Raw genomic sequence first — 17,912 nt, forward strand, 5'->3', positions numbered from 1 at the left:
GTCAACACTTTAATTAGGTCTGAGGGGTTGGGTCGCCTCATGAGCCTCTGCTCACATGTGCTGAAATGTCTGCCTCTGACAAACTCCTGAGCACTCTCCTCGGCACCCTCTTGAGGCCCTGGTGAGGGCAGCCTGCCTACCCACCGCTGCAGTACTGAGCCAGCAGGACCACCCGGCCTTCAGAGCTGCAGGTACAAGGCAAGTGCCCCCCTCTCCAGCGGTGGCAGCTAGATAGATACTGTTGATTGTGCTGAACCAGGCCAAGGCACTGGACTCTTCCAGAAGGGCTTTCTGCCTTTGGCTGATCCACAGTGTCCTTGTTAACATTCTTTCTTGGTCAGAGTAGACTTGACAACTGGTCTGCTTCCCCTTGTTTGGGAGTGGAGGAGGAGCCCAACTATATGGTGGCCTCTCTGGGTCCCTTCTCAGCTATTGGGTCAAGAACAAGTACAAAACATTCTGAAGACAGGGCGAGCTTGTCTTCCACGCCCCAAACCTCCCCCACTTCTGATCTTTATTTCCTTAATGTGACTAGTCAGCTGCTGTACTGCTCCTGCCAGAGCCAGTTTCTGGGCAACATTATGAATATGAGTCATTAACACCAGAGTGTAAATAAGTTTACAGGAGTCAGTTGGTGTCTTTGTATCTTAATTCGGGACTAAACTGCTATCGCTATTGTTAGGGCATCTGGACAGGTATAGGAGGAATTTGGAGTTTGGGGAAGAGTCTTTACCTCTAATATACCTCCTAAGCTGTGATTAGGAAGCCAGACAATCATCCTGGGTAATAAATAAGAATTTTTTTAAAAACGCACTTAGCCCCTTTTGTACTTTATCAGAATATCGGATGCTTTTAGACATGCCGGATAAGCTTAAACACAGTGTTGAGTTGTTTAGCAAGAGAATTCAATGTTCCCCCAAATTTTAAATAAAGTGAGTTTCTCTGGTATTTGAAAGAGCTTGCCAGAGACACGCTATGGAGGTTTTTACGTGTCCTGCAGCAAGGACCCTGGGTTCAGGGAGGTTGATTGGCGCTTCCGGGGTTTTGTGAGGCGTGGGAATCCTGGCATCCTTCCCCCAGTGCTGAAGCAGCTGTGGCTGCTGATGTGAATAAAAGCTCTAAGTGTCCCCTGAGTTATGAGAGCAGTTTGCTAATCGGTTGTCAGGATCAGGCTGCTTCGGGCCTGAAGTTTGTGATCTCTGTGATCCAATAAGAAATACTTGTTTGCTGTCTGTCTCAGGATCCTGCCGCAGAGCTTCAGGAACCCTAGGAATTTCCTGAGTAATGGGAGCGTCCTTTGTTATTCATGACAAGCCTCTTTCAACCACACCTGAGTTTATGCTAATATGGTGACTCACTGTGGGCGCCTGGATAGCTTCGATGGGGCTGGTTGCCAGAGAAACTAGCTGCGTGTTTGGAGATTTGCCCTTTCAGCCCCACCCCAGACCTCTGGGACTGGAGAGAGGCTGAAGATGGAGCTCATCGCCAATGGCCAGCGTTGAATCAGCCGTGCCTCTACAATGAAACCTCCTTTCAAAACCCTCTAAGTGACGGGGTTCTGAGAACTTCTGGGTCCGTGAACACCTGACGTGCTGGAGGGTGGGGGGAACTCTGAGGGCACGGAAGCCAGCCCCAAGCACCTCAAACCAGCCCACCCCCCGCCCCGCAACCCTGCCTCTCTTCCACTGGCCGGTCCCAAATTGTGTTCTTTAAAACAAACCGGTCACCGCAGTGTTTTTCCAAGTTCGTGACCTCTTCTAGCAAATTATCGAAGCTGAACAGAGGGATCCTGGGGACCCTTGGTTTATAGCCAGTTGGTCAGGAGTACAGGTAGCAGCAGCCTGGGCCTTGGGACCAGGTCTGAAGCCAGGGCAGTGTGTGGACAGAGCCCTGCACCTGTGGCGCACTAACTCCAGGTAATTAGTGTCAGAATTGAATTAGAGAACACCCAGTTGGTGTCAGAACAGGTTACTGGTGTGGAAAAAATCCACAGTGTTGGTGTCAGGAGCGTTGTGAATAAAAAATAACTCATCCCTCAACCACAGGGCAGGTTTATCTGGAGACACAGGGAAGTTAACCGAGGCGTGGAGAGGGACAGTGCCTCATCCCTCACCCTCTGGTGGTTAATAGTTGCCTCAGACCCGGGAAGAATGGGGGCAAAATGCTAAGAGCCATCCTTCCCAAGGCCAGGAAGGTAGCTTCCCAGTGGTAACCCTGATCTTCCAAGGAATCTCTGATTAACTTCCAGAACCCCAGTGAGGTGGGACCCACCCCCACAGCGGGACCTGCAGCCCTGGCCTCCCTTTCCTCCGGCCCTCGGGCGCATTACCTGGGTGGTGACTCAGGGTTTTTGGAAAACCAGCTTGTGTAATCAGCTGCTGGGCCCAGCTCACCCTGTGACCCAGGAGCTTGGCATCAGGCGAGCACGCCCTGAGGGCCAGGCAGAGGAGGCCTCCCGCGCATGCGGGCCCAGGCCAGCTCTCTCCAGAGCACCAGCGAGTCTTGAGGAGCACCTTTGTGTCTGTTGAGACCCGTCATGCCAGGGTGCCCGTTCGGCCCGCAGACCTTGTCCTCCTGCTGGGCCTCAGAGAGGACTGCCTTCCACTGTTCATGCATCGGCCGCTGCCAGAGCCTAGGGGAGGGCACTCAGAACCAATTGCTGCTGTTGCATCCTGCCTTCTTCCGTCTGCGAGGCTCTCACCCTAGTTTGAAGCATGCACTCAGACCCGGGGGGCTGCTTTTGAGGACTTGGGGGGCCGGGGGCTGTTTATCTCTCCCAGAGACAACCAGGCCCTCTCCTGGCAGCAGATGAGAGAACTTGGGGAGGGAAGCAGCCTCTGTGCTTGCCACACACCCTCCCCCCGACTCCATCCTGGACCCCGTCCCTCTTGGATCTCTTCAGAGACTTCATCCTCACGTTGCAGGCCTGGCACAGCTCGGTTGCCACCATCTCTCACCCTCTCCCGCCCCAGGCAGAATTAATCTTCCCTTCCTGAGGTCCCGTGGCATCTTTCTGAATCCATCACACTACTGCCGTTTTGTTGAGACACCATTGACAATCTGTGAGTTTTGACAAATATGTGCTTGTCAAACACATACTATCACGTAACCACCACCATAATAAGCAAGGTGCGGAACAGAACTGCCTCTCCAAACTTCTGAAGGCTCTTTGAGCCCAACCCTCCCTTCACCCTCAGGCCCTGGCAACCGCTGTGGGGAATCTCTCCCCGGAGCTCTGCCTTGGCAAGAATAGCACCCGAGGGGATCCCTGGGTGGCTCAGTGGTTTAGAACCTGCCTTCGGCCCAGGGTGTGATCTTGGAGTCCCAGGATCGAGTCCCACGTTGGGCTCCCTGCATGAAGCCTGCTTTCTCCCTCTGCCTGTGTCTCTCATGAAAAAATAAATAAAATCTTTTTAAAAAAAGAATAGCACCTGGATGGAATCATCAAGTCTGTACAGAGCCTCTTAGGCTGGCTGTTTTTCACTGCAGAAAAGCATTGGTTGTACATATCCAGGGCTCAGCCCTTTTCGTAGCTGTGCACCCATCACCTTTTATTCGTATCTCTGCATGGACTGCTTCTGCCATGTCCACATACCTGGATATTTTTTCTGTCTTTCTGCTCAGTGCGCAGCCGAGCTCTCCTCCAGGGATGGACTGTCTTGCATGCCTTTGTGTCCCCAGCCTGCACATAGTAAGCACCTAACAGAGTGGTGCCGGGGCTGCTGTGCGTCAAGGGAGAACCCTCGACTCTTTACCTCCCCGGGAGGGGCAGAATGGCCCCTGCACCCCTACCCCTGACCCCGCCCCAGGTAGCAGAGCCCCTGCAGATGTGAGTGAGCAGGCCTGGATTCCGGCTCTCTCTAGGCCCTTGGCTGGTCCCTGCTCAGGCTCTGTGCTCAGCAGGTGACCTGGAGAGAGATGGGCAGGCTGGCTTCTCGAAATCCCCTCCCAGCCTCAGTTTGGTGTCTGTGATGGGCAGGGTGCTATCACTTGTAAGGGGGCTTCGGAGGGCTCTTTGTGGATCCCCAGCATCTGTGGGCTCTGTCAGGAATTACTGGGAGCCTGGTGTCGGTATGTGCCTGTTTCATTCCTCCTAGGCCAGAGAAGCCCTCTTTGGGCCTTGTGTGCACTGGGTCACTGCTGCACTAGTTTTGTTAAAAATAGGCCTTGGCATATCCACCCCATGACCAGCCCTTCTTGCTTCAGGCCCACACTGGAATGCTTATGTAAATATTTGGAGGAACTTGAAACCTGGGACCATTTCTATTCCAGAGTCTTCTCTCCTGGACTCTTGGAGCAGGGAGGGTAATATTGGCGTGAGAAAGTGAGGGCCAGCACATGTTAAAAACACTCAGAGGGGCAGCACATTATTTGGGAGATGCTAGAGAGAGGGTGGTTTCTAAAAGCCAGTGGAAGCAGTTGGTTATTGGCAGTAACGATGGCTATAAACCCACAGGGTTTGAATCTGACTGACCAGGGTTCAAGCCACAATTATTCTCCTTACTGACCCATGGCCTTAGACAACTTACATGACTTCTCAAACACCAGGTTCTCCTTTGCCTGTTATCTACCCCACTGGAGTGATTGTGAGATTAAAATGATCATGTGTCAAGCACTTAACAGGACCCAGCACACAGCACACAGTAGGCCCTTGTTTAGTGCTGGCTGCTCCTACGGCCACTTTAGTCTTGCTGTCGACTTTTGCCCACAAGCATTGCACAACCTTGCGTTCAACACCTATGGAGAGAATTGGAGGTCCTAAAGGAGGAACACAAGAGTGTCCCAGTGCTTCTCTTCAGTGCCCCTCCTGTCTCCTCACCTCCATTGGTCTTCAGCCACTCCTGTGTCCTGAGATCACTTCAGCAGCTGCCTGAACAGGGCTGGTAACTCAGGACTCATCAGCTGTAAGAGGACTGTAACCAAGCTTAAAATAGACACACGTCCCTTGACTGGACCGAGGGCTACACAGGCTCCCAATGCAGGCCAGGCGGTGTCTGCACTCCAGGTTGAGCTGGACTCTAGGCAGCTGGAGCTGCTGGGCCCCCAGGAGGGAGCTGCTTCCCCCACCAGGCAAGCTGGGCTCCCCTCTCAGCCTCTTGCCTCCACTGCTACCTAGCCAGAGGTTACTGACCGATCCCGATCTTAGGAGGACACGAGCCTGGAGAGGACACGAGCCTGGAGAGGACACAGGGGGGCTGGGCGTGGGGGAGACAGGGATCTGGTGGTGGCCAGCACCTGTCGGCTCAGCAGGCCATCTGAGTGTGGGTTGGGCTGGTTCTGGCCTTGGTGTAAGGGGGTGAGGGGAGCCACCGGGAGGCATGTCTTTCTTTCTTTTTTTTTTTTTTTTAAGATTTTATTTATTTATTCATAGAGATGCAGAGAGAGAGAGAGAGAGAGAGAGAGAGGCAGAGACACAAGCAGGGAAAAGCAGGCTCCATGCAGAGAGCCTGACGTGGGACTCGATCCCAGGACTCCAGGATCATGCCCTGGGCTGCAGGCGGCGCTAAGCCACTGCGCCACCTGGGCTGCCCCCGGGAGGCATTTCTAAAGGTGGAAGGAGACTGTCCACCTAGGAGGCTGTCCTGCCTAAGGGTTGGAAGAGGAGAGAAGCTCAGGGTGAATGAGTCATGCTGTTTGGTTGAACTTGCTGCTTTTTAAGCCCCAACCCAGGTCATTGTGTCTGAATAGAAGTAGGTCAGAAGCCAGCCAGATGATGCCCACTGAGCCAGGCCCACATAGAAACATCAAACCCTTCCTCTTGAGGGAAGATGCCCCAGTGGGGTAACTTGTGCCCAGAGCAGCGCCCCTCTCCTGCTGTCTTCACGTTGTGTCTGTGACTGCTTCCTCCAAGTTCTCCCTCTTCCCCTCCTGCAGGTGCCACCATGGAGTCTGACCTCTGCTGACCAGACCCAGGCAGGAGGCGTGCCACCAAGAAAGGCGGCCTGTACCCCATCCCCATGGCTTCCCCCATGGCAGAGAGCCAGCTCCAGAGAATCATCCGTGATTTGCAAGGTACAGTTTGGGGAGTGGAGAGGCACATGGGGCTTGCCTGTGGGGGAGCTGGGGCTGTGTTCTCATCCTGTCACACAGGGAGTAATTGGAGCCCTTGGGACACATTGTGTAGAAGCACTTGGTGCTCAGGTGTCTGCCCTGTGTCAGGCTGGGAAAGCTGGCCTGGCTTCCTCTCAGGGCTCTGTGAAGCCAGTCTGTAAACAAAATCCAGTCCCCTTTTCTGGGTCTGGGTCTGCCTTCTGTTTGTGAGTGTATGTGTGTTTTCCAGCCACCTGTTAAATCTGTGGCTGAATCATGAGCCTTTGGGCCGTAATGGAGTTGGCTCATCTGAGGAGGCATGTTCTCCTTCCCTTTGAGCAGGATGACCAGGCACCCGTCTTTCTTATTTTGCTGTCCTACCTAAGCCTGTCTCCTGTGACACACTGTAATTCTGGGCCTGCTGCCTCCCAGATTTACCTAAGCTCAGCAAACTACCATTCCCCCCCTCCATCCAAGACTTGTAGCTCTTATCTCCCTGGAGAAGGGCAGGGCCGGGGAAGGTGTAAGTACAGTGAAGTAGACTCAGGAGGAATGGGCTTTCTCCACTGGCTGCAGAGTCCAGGGCCTGAGTTCACCCTTTCAGATGATGCCCCAAAAGTCAGAATTTGGGCAAGTTTCCCACCCCCTGCAGACCACCGGGGCTGGCCTGTAAGCCTCTTTGGAGCTCCAGCACTTTGGCTACAACACAATCTGAAGCCACCTCTTCCTGCATGTCACAGGGATTACAGTGATACTTTCCTGACAGGCTGAAGATCCAGGTTCCTACCTGCTCAGGCACAGTGATGACCCAGGGCAAGTGGCAGCCACCATACACTTTTCATTCTGCAGGCAAAAGTTGATGAGGTGAAAATCACTCTCAGGCTTATCTCCCACTTATATAGCATTTTGGGCCTTGAATAGCTAGACAATCACATGGCATTTCGCACGTGCTGGGCACTGTCCTACACATGCCTTATAAATGATAACTCATCGAGTCCTCACATTTGGTCTGTGAGGCAGGAACCATTACTCTAATTCTGCAGATGCAGAAACAGGCACAGAGAGGTTAAGCAACTTGCCTAAGGTCACACATCCAGATGGGCGGAGCCTGGGTTTGCACACACACCAGGTGCCAGTCTCCACTCTTAACCACAGCAGCCTACCTCCAGCTAAAACACTAGATGTTTGCTTGTTTTTTAAATTTTATTTATTTATTCATGAAAGACACAGAGAGGCAGAGGCAGAGACATAGGCAGGGGGAGAAGCAGGCTCCCTGCAGGAACCAGATGGAGTTCCATCCCAGGACCCTGGGATCATGACCTGAGCCAAAGGCAGAGGCTCAACCACTGAGCCACCCAGGTGTCCACTGGTTTGGTTTTTTTTCTTAAGTCTACACACACACACACACACACACACACACACACAGGAAGTCAAATGACAATCTCTGCAAATCTGAGTTCACCACTGGTCTTGAGAAGCAGCCACAAAGGAGGCCATTTTTTTTGTACATGTCTGCCTTTGGTTCTCCAGAATGACTTTGGGACCCAGATGTCTTTATTGGGAGGGAAGAGAGAGGACCCCCTGCTAGCACTTCTGATCCAGGGAGGAGGACAGGCATTGGCATTTGTTCAGATGGACCTTCCACCCTTTGTCCTGGCTGGTCTGGTCATCCTCGACTTCCCAGGGCCATCTCAGTGTCCTATACCCAGCCCGCAGAGTGCTTTGAGACAGCACTTTCTCAAGACCCTTCCCTTGCAGCTGTTGGTAATTGTCTTCAACGGCACATAATAATCTCCACCATGTAGCATGGGGGTGGTGTATCCCTAACTGAGGTATCTTGGGCAGTACATAGCCTTCATGCCTCTGCAGGATAGCCCACTCATCCTCCTGTGACAACAGTGATGAAGGCTTTGGGGTCAGCTCCTGGCTCTGCCTTTTAACTCTGGAAGATGTTGGACAAGTTTCATCACCTTTCTAAGGTCCCATTGCTTCCTTCATGTGTTAGATCAGCTTGATGATGACACCCACTTCCCAAGATTGTTGGCAGACATAAATATATAATTCACATAATGTATAATTCATATAAATATACATACAAATGTAGAATTCACATACAACTAAGATTATTCATAAGTAATGCATTTGGATTACCAGAGATTGAAACTTAGAACTTCATATTTCATACCCAAGCCTCCTCCTTTCAAAATTTCAGGAATTCTCAGATCAGGTTGGTTTTTTTTTTTTTTTAATAAATTAATTTTTATTGGCGTTCAATTTACCAACATACAGAATAACACCCAGTGCTCATCCGGTCAAGTGTCCCCCTCAGTGCCCATCACCCATTCACCCCCACCCCCCGCCCTCCTCCCCCTCCACCACCCCTAGTTCGTTTCCCAGAGTTAGGAGTCTTTATGTTCTGTGTCCCTTTCTGATATTTCCCACACATTTCTTCTCCCTTCCCTTATATTCCCTTTCACTATTATTCATATTCCCCAAATGAATGAGAACATACACTGTTTGTCTTTCTCCGATTGACTTACTTCACTCAGCATAACACCCTCCATTTCCATCCACGTTGAAGCAAATGGTGGGTATTTGTCGTTTCTAATGGCTGAGTAATATTCCATTGTATACATAGACCACATCTTCTTTATCCATTCATCTTTCGATGGACACCGAGGCTCCTTCCACAGTTTGGCTATTGTGGACATGGCTGCTAGAAACATCGGGGTGTAGGTGTCCCGGCGTTTCATTGCATCAGATCAGGTTGTGAGCATTAACCCTGCCTGAGAGTGGGGGAAGAAGGCCGTGTGTCTTCCCTTGTGCCTGGCCCCCCAGCTCTCAATGCCAGCTGTAGCAGATGCTTCTAGAGTATCAGTGTCGATTAAATTTTAGCAGCTCAGGCTCAGCTTCAGTGCTGGACAGGTCTGCTTTCCAGGCATGGTACTAAAGAGCAGGGGCTGTGGGCTTCTCTTCATTATGAGCCATCAGAGAGGAAGGTGATTTTTGTCCAGCCTGCCCCAACCATCTCAACTGGAGTACTTTTCCCAGTATCTACACCAAATACTGCCGTTCCTCTGTGCCACAGCAGAGGCTGCGAGTGAAAGTAAAGGTGGTTTTCCCTCTTTTCTGCGATAGGAGGTCAATTGTCTTAGAAGTGGAGAGGTGGGCACTGGAGTCAGAAAGCCCTGGAGAAACCAGGCTTCTCCTTCCAGCTCTGCTGTATGTAGCCCATGGTCTTTGGCCAAATGCTCCAACCTCTCTGGGAATTCCTTATCTGCCAAAAGGAGATGGTAATATCAGCCTCCATCATTCTCAAGTTGTACAACCCCACCCCCGCCCCATTTTAACAGTTCTGAAATTGAGATCATCTTAAAACCATTTGCGTGTTGCATTGTTGAAATAAAACAATTCAGGTCTCTCTTTGCTGTTGAATGAGAAAGACATGCAAAGGCCTGCCCCCTGATGGGCACCCAGCTCACAGAAGCAGGTGTCACTGTTGTCATTCTTGGGATTGTTCTCATTACTCTTATTTGCATATTCTGGGTCTTCTTGAAGCTGAGACAACCTGTACTGAGTAGTCAGGTTATAATGAAAGAATGACAAGAAACACAGCCAGCATGAAGGATAAAGCTCTCTGGATGTCACTATGAGGGGCCTGCTGAGTGATTCAGGCACGTAGCAAACCTTCTTTGACCAAATACTGCATGCATATTATAAGGCCTTCATAGTGGGCCTTTAGGGAGGACCAAGGAATGTGCCTGTCAGGGAACGCTTGTAGAGTACCTGTGGGCCCTGTGGACTGCCTTTAGAGTTAGCATTCCTCCTTCCAGGGTTACACACCACTTTCTGCTTCCCAGGGGCTCTGCCATCATTGACTACTTACTCCTCGTGCTTCCCAGGATGGTTCTGTTTCTCTCTCTGAGGCCAGTTACGTGTTCCTGTTTGTTGTCTTAAAGATGCTGTGACAGAGCTGAGCAAAGAATTCAAAGAAGCAGGGGAGCCCATTACGGACGACAGCACCAGCCTGCATAAATTTTCTTACAAACTTGAGTATCTCCTGCAAGTAAGTGACTCTTGTACTGCATTGATTACTGCTCTGTTCTCTTGTTTTCCTCTCGGTGATTCATCAGCATTCAGGATGTGGTTCAGACAGCTCCGAGGAGCCATTAGGCCCTCCTGCTTTAGACAGAAGGTCAGAGCAGTCCCCCATTGCTTGGAGCTTGAGCCTCCAAGTGTGAGCCCTTGGAGAATCAGAGCATTGCCCCTTAGGAAGGCTGTGGGCATCAAGAACATTCTTTAGAGATTTAGGTCATCCTAAGGCAGTTCACAAGGTCACTGGATAGTGGGGATCTTAACTTTGGGGCAGCCACATATCCCTCTGAGAGTCTTGTAGCAGCTGTAAGTGAGATCTCTCCCCAAACAGACACGCATATGCATACACACCCAATCACCCATTCTTCAGGAATGTGTGGACCCTCTGAAGATTATCCAGAAGCCCCAGTTTTAGAGCCTTGCTGCTCAAAGTGGAGTCTGCAGACCAGTAGCAAAAGCATCACCTGGGAGCAGGTGAAAAATGTATTCTCGGTGTCCATCCTGACCTGCTGAATCAGGATCTCTTGAGATCAGCCCAGGAAGTTTTTTTTTTCAGCATGCGCACAGTATAATGCTTATGTATGTTTGGTTCGAGAAGCACAGATCTACAGAACTCTACAGATGTGGAAGAATACAATCACAGGAGGCAGGGAGGAAACAGACTAAAATGTTAACAAGTTATCTTAGAGAGCAGGTATTAGGCATTAGCATTTTTTCCATCTTTCATTTTATCCACATTTTCTCACAGTATACGTATCTGACTTCCATGACCAGAAAAAACACTGTAAAATATTACATAGTAGAAAGACACACCTTTATCCTTCTGAACACCTTCAGTTTGCAACGTCACATCCCAGTAAGGTCCAGCTAGGGAATGAGCACCTGCTGGAGACAATGCCCCAATGTGTTGAGAGACTCATCTTTCACACACCTTTCCAGTTACTTCTGTTTTACACTAGGAAATGATTTGTGGACTTTTTTTTTTGTTTTTAGTCAGCCCATTTTGGTTTTGGATTTGAAATGACTCATGGTTGGCATTAATTTGAATTTATTACATAGATATTAAACAAGTGTTAAAACTTGAGTTGAGTAGCCAGGGTAGGATGTCACAAACTCATTTTGCTAAGCTGAGACCAAGTTAACAGTCTTTGTGGTGCTCTCAAGACTTTTCTCTTGGTTGTCTCCATCCTGTGTGAACAGCCCCTTTGGTGGTCTTCCACCCAGTTCAATGCACAGAGATCCTTTCAAGGGATAGTCTTTCTGGGGGCTGTTACTCCTGAATTCCACTAGCTGTGTGACCCCAAGCCAGCTACGTAATCCCTCCCAGCCTCAGTCCCCTCATCTGTAAATTGGGGGTTGAAACACCCACATTTGCCAGTCAGTAAAAATGGTGCCAATAAAGGGCCTTGTCCAGGATTGGGTGGCTAGGAAGCTGTTGCTGTTATTGATCATTTAAATGGCAGGATGAACAGCTGCAAGTCTGGTCCTCTTCTCTCTGTCCCTTTCTCTCTGCAGTTCGATCAGAAGGAGAAGGCTACCCTTCTGGGCAATAGGAAGGACTACTGGGATTACTTCTGTGCCTGCCTGGCCAAGGTGAAAGGAGCCAATGATGGGATCCGATTTGTCAAGTCGATTCCTGAGGTAAGCAGAGCAGCCAAGGACCTCACACCTTCCTCTCACTGCCTTAAGCATCTCTTGCCTGGACCTCTGCTTCAGACAGCCCCATGAGGAGGTGGGGGTGGAAGGCTGATGAAACCTCTCCCTTCCCCGCCTCCTTCCCTACTCCAGCCTAGTACCTCTGGCAGTGAAGAACCATGCACACTCAGGAGTGAGTAAACCCCTAGATTTGAGGTGGGAAGCCTATAGGGGTTCTACATTTCATCTTTCTTCTCGGTATCTCATCAGTATGTCTAGAGTCATTTTAAAGCCAGCAGCCATGCTCCTTGGCCAGCCACCCACAGAGTCCACAGAGTCAGGTGCTCTGAGATCTCTTCCCACTCCCTACCTGCTGGAGCCAGATGGGTTTCTTCTTACAGAGAATGACAGCATTTGATGCACTGGCAGTAAGGGCCAAGCATTTTCCACCCTCTGACATCTGAGAAATTGAGGAAAGACCTTGGCTGTGAAGAGTTTGCTGCTTGGATTTCTTTAACGTCCAAGCAGCACCACAGTCTTATGAGATCTTGCCTGGTGGGATGGTTGGGTCCCTGGTATAAAGCATTTTGATGTGTCAGAAACCTAGAAGGAGCAGCCCGGGTGGCTCAGCAGTATAGCGCCGCCTTCAGCCCAGGGCATGGTCCTTGAGACGCGGGATCGAGTCCCACATCGGGCTCCCTGCATGGAGCCTGCTTCTCCCTCTGCCTGTGTCTCTGCCTCTCTCTCTCTCTCTGTCTCTATCTGTGTGTGTGTGTGTGTGTGTGTGTGTGTGTGTGATGAATAAATAAATAGAATCTTGAAAAAAAAAAAAAAAGAGAAGAAACCTGGAGAGGGATCTCATTGTCTCCTCTCCAAAAGCCTGGAAGAAGTTCTTGGTATCACTGTGCTGTCTTCCACTCCTGAAAGCAACAAAGGCCTTTGACTTTATGGCTTCAGACAACTGAAGTCTGGAAATAAGTTTAACTTAGTCCTCATGGCCCAGGGTTACAAAATGCTTAAATCTACTTTTTGGGTAATGGGCAAATCTTTAGACAGTCCAAGGCCAGGGAAACTGACTTCTCAAAGCAGAAAGCATCCCCTGCTTGCACAGATATTGCTGGTTTCCCAGTGGATACATGGGCTCTGCTTTCCAAGGGCTCCAGTTGTCTCTTCCCTTTTGAAGGCTCTGCTCTCCGGGGCGCCCTTGGGTGGAATGGCTTGGAGTGGCATTGGGCCATGGAGATGCTGGCTTAACTGTAATGATCAAGTGTTGTCCAGGCTGCCAAGCCAGAAAGCAAAAGCTAATGGATAAGAAGCATTGCTGGGCCCCTCAGGCCCTCTTGGGGTGGGAGGCAACCTTTTGGGCTAAAATAGTCTAAAGCCATAATCAGCCACTTCTAGAGGTTCAGAATAAGCTCAGCCAAAGCTGCGCGTCTTCCCCTCCAGATCCTCAACAGGGTCTGAACCAGGGTGCAGCTTGGCGTCGGGCTGTCAGCACAGTGGCCTGCCTGGAAGCAGAATCCACTCTCGTGCACCCTGCAGACTTCCTGCCCTTTGCTGCCATTGGATAGCTTCCTGGAATATTGCAGATGAGTTTGGGCCAGATGCTAAACATTTAAGGAGTTAGGTCACGAACCTAGACCCATGATTTCAGAACATAAAAAATTAAAAAGCTGGGCAGTGTTTTCACTCACAGTACAAGAGAACTATTGTTTGTCTCCCTAAAGGATGTTTCAAGATACCTCTTAAAATAAATAGCTCCATTTATATATACATAAATAAAATCAAGTTGATTAATAAGACTGATTAAAAATATAGCTTCAAATATTTGTCACTGAAAAAGTCTTAATGTTCAAAATGCTGTTACAGTGGCCATTTTGCTCATAAGGATATGCTCATCCCTTGGGAGCTCATGGACATGGGCTGTCTTGTGAGGTTCTTATTACATTCTGCAGGGCCTATTTGTGGATGTGTCCATCTGACCAACACACTTGGCTTCACAATGCCTTGTTCAGCTGTTCTGGGCTGCCCTGAGTTTTCTGGGTGTCATCACTGACTACCCCGTTTGCCCTCACTTATCAATGGAAAAACTTTTTGGATTTGGGGCTGTCATCACGATCCTCCCCTGGGCATCTGTCATGACCAGCTATCTCAGACATGCTACGGTGGTTTTTATAAAGCCAGTTTGTCAGGCTGCCACCCACCTTCACTTCTAGGTATCCTGACCATGACCTGGACTCAGAAAGCACACACACAGATGGCTTACAACCATTCTACTTCATGACATTTCACACCTTTTTATTTTTTAGAGCGACCTTCTGCTGTAGTATCATTTCCTTGAGTCAGCAGTAGGAAGACCTACAGCTCTGAGCTGAAAGGTGCTATATGCTGGGATGTTTACACCTTCACTAATAGGTCAATGCTTAAGGCTGTACCACACGTTTCCTGTCTTAGTCCAGTGCCATGATTGGTTTCTTGATAATATGGGGTGTTAGGACCATCTGTCCCCGGGGCCCCACTATCAACTTAAAACATTTCTAACCTTTGAAGGGCTGAGAAGAGTATGGCTCTTTAACTCATCTGACCCAGACTCTGAACCTGACAGAGCTGGTAGGTTGAGAGGTTTTGAATTCCTGCCCCCTGATCTTGACCCTCTGGGGCTGAAAAATTGAGAATGAATCCTGTTTGGCAAGCTGGTTGTGTGTGCCCCTAGCCAGCAGAGCCCTGCTTTGGCAGTCTCAGGGGGGTGTCTCTGGCCAGCACACCCCGCCTCCCTCCCAAGAAGCATCCAGAAATCTCTTTAGAAGCCATGTTTTGGCACAGTGGGGGTGAGGTTTTAATGGCAGCCCTGCACCTAGACCCTCCTGTGTTGTCCAGCTCAGACTTCCTGAAACAGAACCACCCGCATTTTTTTTCTACCCTGGTGTGACCAGGCCATCTAGCGACACCCTGCTCTCTCTCACCCCCTAGGTACTATCTAACTAGGCACAGTGAGCTGGTATATCTTAAATCCAACCAGGAAAGGATGGACACATAACAGATTTTATGAGAATACTGAGAAGGCCCTCATACATCATCCATCAGAACTTCTTAAAAGTCCCCCTGATTGCATCCCTGCCTTTTGGTTCCCTCACACCCCTCTTGCACAGGGGGTCCAGCCAAGCCCCTGGCCTCTTCCCCTATGCCTCTTCTCCCAGCACCTCAGACATAAGCCCAGACATTAGCCAGACTGAGACCATCTCTTGCTCAAGCTCACTTCTGGTGTGAGGAGCCCTTCTTTTACCTGCCAAGTTTTACTCTAAATATTCCAAATTAAATCAGTTTCACATGTGACTCAAAATCCAGTGCTTCTGATGGAGCAGGGTAAGGAGGGTGACATTCCTGGAGCACCCACAGATGTGTCTGAGCCTCTTGTGAACAGATCTCCCCTGACATGTTCACTAGAGTCTACAGACTATTCTCAAATGGCGGACTGCAAGAAGTCAGCCTGCTTTAGGCCTCACCCTGTGAGCCGACATGAGGCCAGGGCTATACTTGGAGTTAGGCCAACAGGTCTTTGTTCCAATATCATCTACTTTTTCCAGCTCCGAACATCTTTGGGAAAAGGAAGGGCATTCATTCGCTACTCCTTGATGCACCAGAGGTTGGCAGACACCTTACAGCAGTGCTTCATGAACACCAAGGTGACCAGGTAAATGCATGGCGATGCTGGAGTTTCCCCTGTGAACTCGGGTGCCCACATCAGTACCAGGGAGCACCCCACAGGGGAGCCCCATAGCAGTCCCCGGTGCACTTGGGGCGGTGGCACTGCATGTTCACAGGTAAAGAGATGAAGCTCAGAGGGGCCGAGTGCCTTTCTTGAGGCCCCACTGATGCTTGGTCACAAAGCAGGAGCTTGGATCCAGGTCTCTGAGATCTGCTGCCCACTGGTCTTCCCTAGCAGGTGGCATACCCTCGATGCCAGCCCTCGTGTGGATAGGCCTCCCTGGCCACCTGGAGCCAATGGCTGCAGAGCCTTGGCCTCCTCAGCAGAATCAGCTGTGGGGTTTTTAACATCTCTAAGGCCAGGGCCTCACCTGAGACCCCGAGTCGATGCCTGCTGGGTGTGTCTGGGCTTGGTGGACATTGTCGCAGGCAGCCAGATTGGAGCCCAGGTCATTGGTGGGGTCAGCCTTTGTGGGGCTGGTGCTAATGTCTGGGCAGGGAAAGGGACCAAGCATGGAAACAGGGTGTCCCAAGAGGAGCTGCAGCTCAGGCCCCTATCAGCTGAACCTCTTTGGGTTCCCCAGCCCCCTTTTCCAGTGCTGCCTCCCCTCTCCCTAGAGAGTCTTCCAGTTAAACAAAAAATCACTTGTGGAGTTAAAAAACAAAAAACTGGGGTAGAAAATACCATGTTTCATTTTGTCACCTGTAAAATTGATTTGCATAAAGACCTATTCCTCTTACGTGTGACAGACTCTGGATTCTTGTGAGTTGAGAACTTTCGCACATTTGATCTGAAGGTTATTTTATTCTAGATGTATGGTGAGAACTGTCACAAGCAGCTTGACTTCCAGCATGCCGCATTTCACAGGCACCAGCCAAGTAGCTCTTTATACTTAGCAGTGTTACCTCTCTTAATTCTTGCTGCTTCATGTGGAGTGCAACAACTGGCACCTCGTAGTGCAGCTGTTTTGCTTCTTGGCTTTAAAATTGGTGTCTGGACAGAACTTAGCCACGAGCTCAGCATCCTGTATTGAATCCTCTAGAAAGAACAGAAGGGGTGCTGGCCCCTATAACTGCCCCTTTCCTGGCAAATAATTGAGACTTAAGTTTTCTTGTCTCCTTTTTGGGGACTAGATATGATGTAAACAAGAGATGAATGAGCATTTAGTTCATTTCAGTGATTTCCTTGAAGAAGAGCAAATTTATTTGAGAGTTGAGTGCTCTTCTGGTGAAAATCAAATTGGGGTGGGTGGGTGGGTGTGTGCGCACCTGCCTGTCTGAATTTAACTCATTGGTAACCGAAGTTAGAATTTGATAAGGCACAGCCATATCAAATTTACTCTTTCCATATCTTTATTATGTTTGTCATCAATCCCTTTCCTGCAGTGACTGGTACTATGCGAGAAGCCCCTTCCTGAAACCGAAGCTGAGCTCCGACATTGTGGGCCAGCTCTACGAGTTGACCGAGGTTCAGTTTGACCTAGCATCGAGAGGCTATGACTTGGACGCCGCCTGGCCCACCTTTGCCAGGTATTTTGAGGAATTGCTTGGGGGAAAAGACAGGGGAAAGAAATGTTTGAAGTTCTGAAGGTTGAAGTTCAGTCACTCAGTAAATTACATAAAGCCTTGCAGCATTTCTGCCTGCTAATTTTCTAGACACTGGTGAGTCCTGACCAACGATAACATCTGACGGCTCCAACCCGAAACTCTCTTAACTCTCCTAATCAGCCAGCTGGTATGAGTCAGTGGAGATGCATATGCAAAACCTGAGGTTTTTGAGTGTGTTAAGGGACTTAACTGGGTCCAGCCAGGGACCTGGTGGGCTTTTTCCTGGTTGTGTTCTTGCAGGGTTACCATAGAGGCCTTACAGGCAATAGAGAGGGAACTACAGCTCACCCACGGAAGAGTTGCTGGGAAAGCACGCTCACCTGCCACCAGGAGGGAAGTGAGAGGGGACAGGCTCAGACAATGGGGGACTTCCCGACAGCCACCCAGCACAGCCAGGGTGCCAGACTCAAGTTTAACTCCTGTCCAGCATTTTTTTTTTTTTGAGAGAGAGGGAGAGAGAGGGAGAGGGCTTGCACATGTGCACATGTATACTGTGTACTTCCTCAAGTCAAGGACACCCTCTTATGTATAATCGCAGGGCAATTTTTAAGATCAGGAAATTAACATGGATACAATGCCACCGTCGTACAGCCCCATTCAGATTTTAAGAATTATCCCAATAACGTCTTTTATAATCCAGGAGCCAGCCTAGGAACACATGCTGTAGTTAATGCCATGTCTTTCTGGTCTCCTTGAATTTGGAACAGTTTCTCATTCTTTGTCTTTCACAGTGTAGATATTTTTGAAAAGCATTGGCCAGTTACTTTGTAAAATGTTCCTTCATGGGAGTTTGTCTAACATTTCCCCATTGTTATATTCAGGATAAACATTTCTGGGAG

The 17,912-nt window shown here is 49.7% G+C and overlaps 1 protein-coding gene across 3 annotated transcripts in view; it reads left to right on the forward strand.

The window, feature by feature from the left end:
* Positions 1–17,912, forward strand: part of FYCO1 (FYVE and coiled-coil domain autophagy adaptor 1) — a 73,100-nt gene that overhangs the window by 5,331 nt on the left and 49,857 nt on the right. For 2 of the 3 annotated variants that reach the window (XM_055342806.1, XM_055342804.1), the window contains exons 2-6: positions 5,875–6,012; positions 9,990–10,096; positions 11,641–11,766; positions 15,345–15,451; positions 16,852–16,995. In XM_055342806.1, coding sequence (XP_055198781.1) covers positions 5,958–6,012; positions 9,990–10,096; positions 11,641–11,766; positions 15,345–15,451; positions 16,852–16,995 — 539 coding nt within the window. In that variant the 5' untranslated portion in view covers positions 5,875–5,957. Of the gene's footprint in view, positions 1–50; positions 192–5,874; positions 6,013–9,989; positions 10,097–11,640; positions 11,767–15,344; positions 15,452–16,851; positions 16,996–17,912 lie in introns of those variants that run through there. The other variant, XM_055342805.1, reaches the window with a different exon arrangement.

Source organism: Nyctereutes procyonoides, unplaced genomic scaffold, assembly GCF_905146905.1.
Source record: "Nyctereutes procyonoides isolate TBG_1078 unplaced genomic scaffold, NYPRO_anot_genome, whole genome shotgun sequence".
Taxonomy (NCBI): domain Eukaryota; kingdom Metazoa; phylum Chordata; class Mammalia; order Carnivora; family Canidae; genus Nyctereutes; species Nyctereutes procyonoides.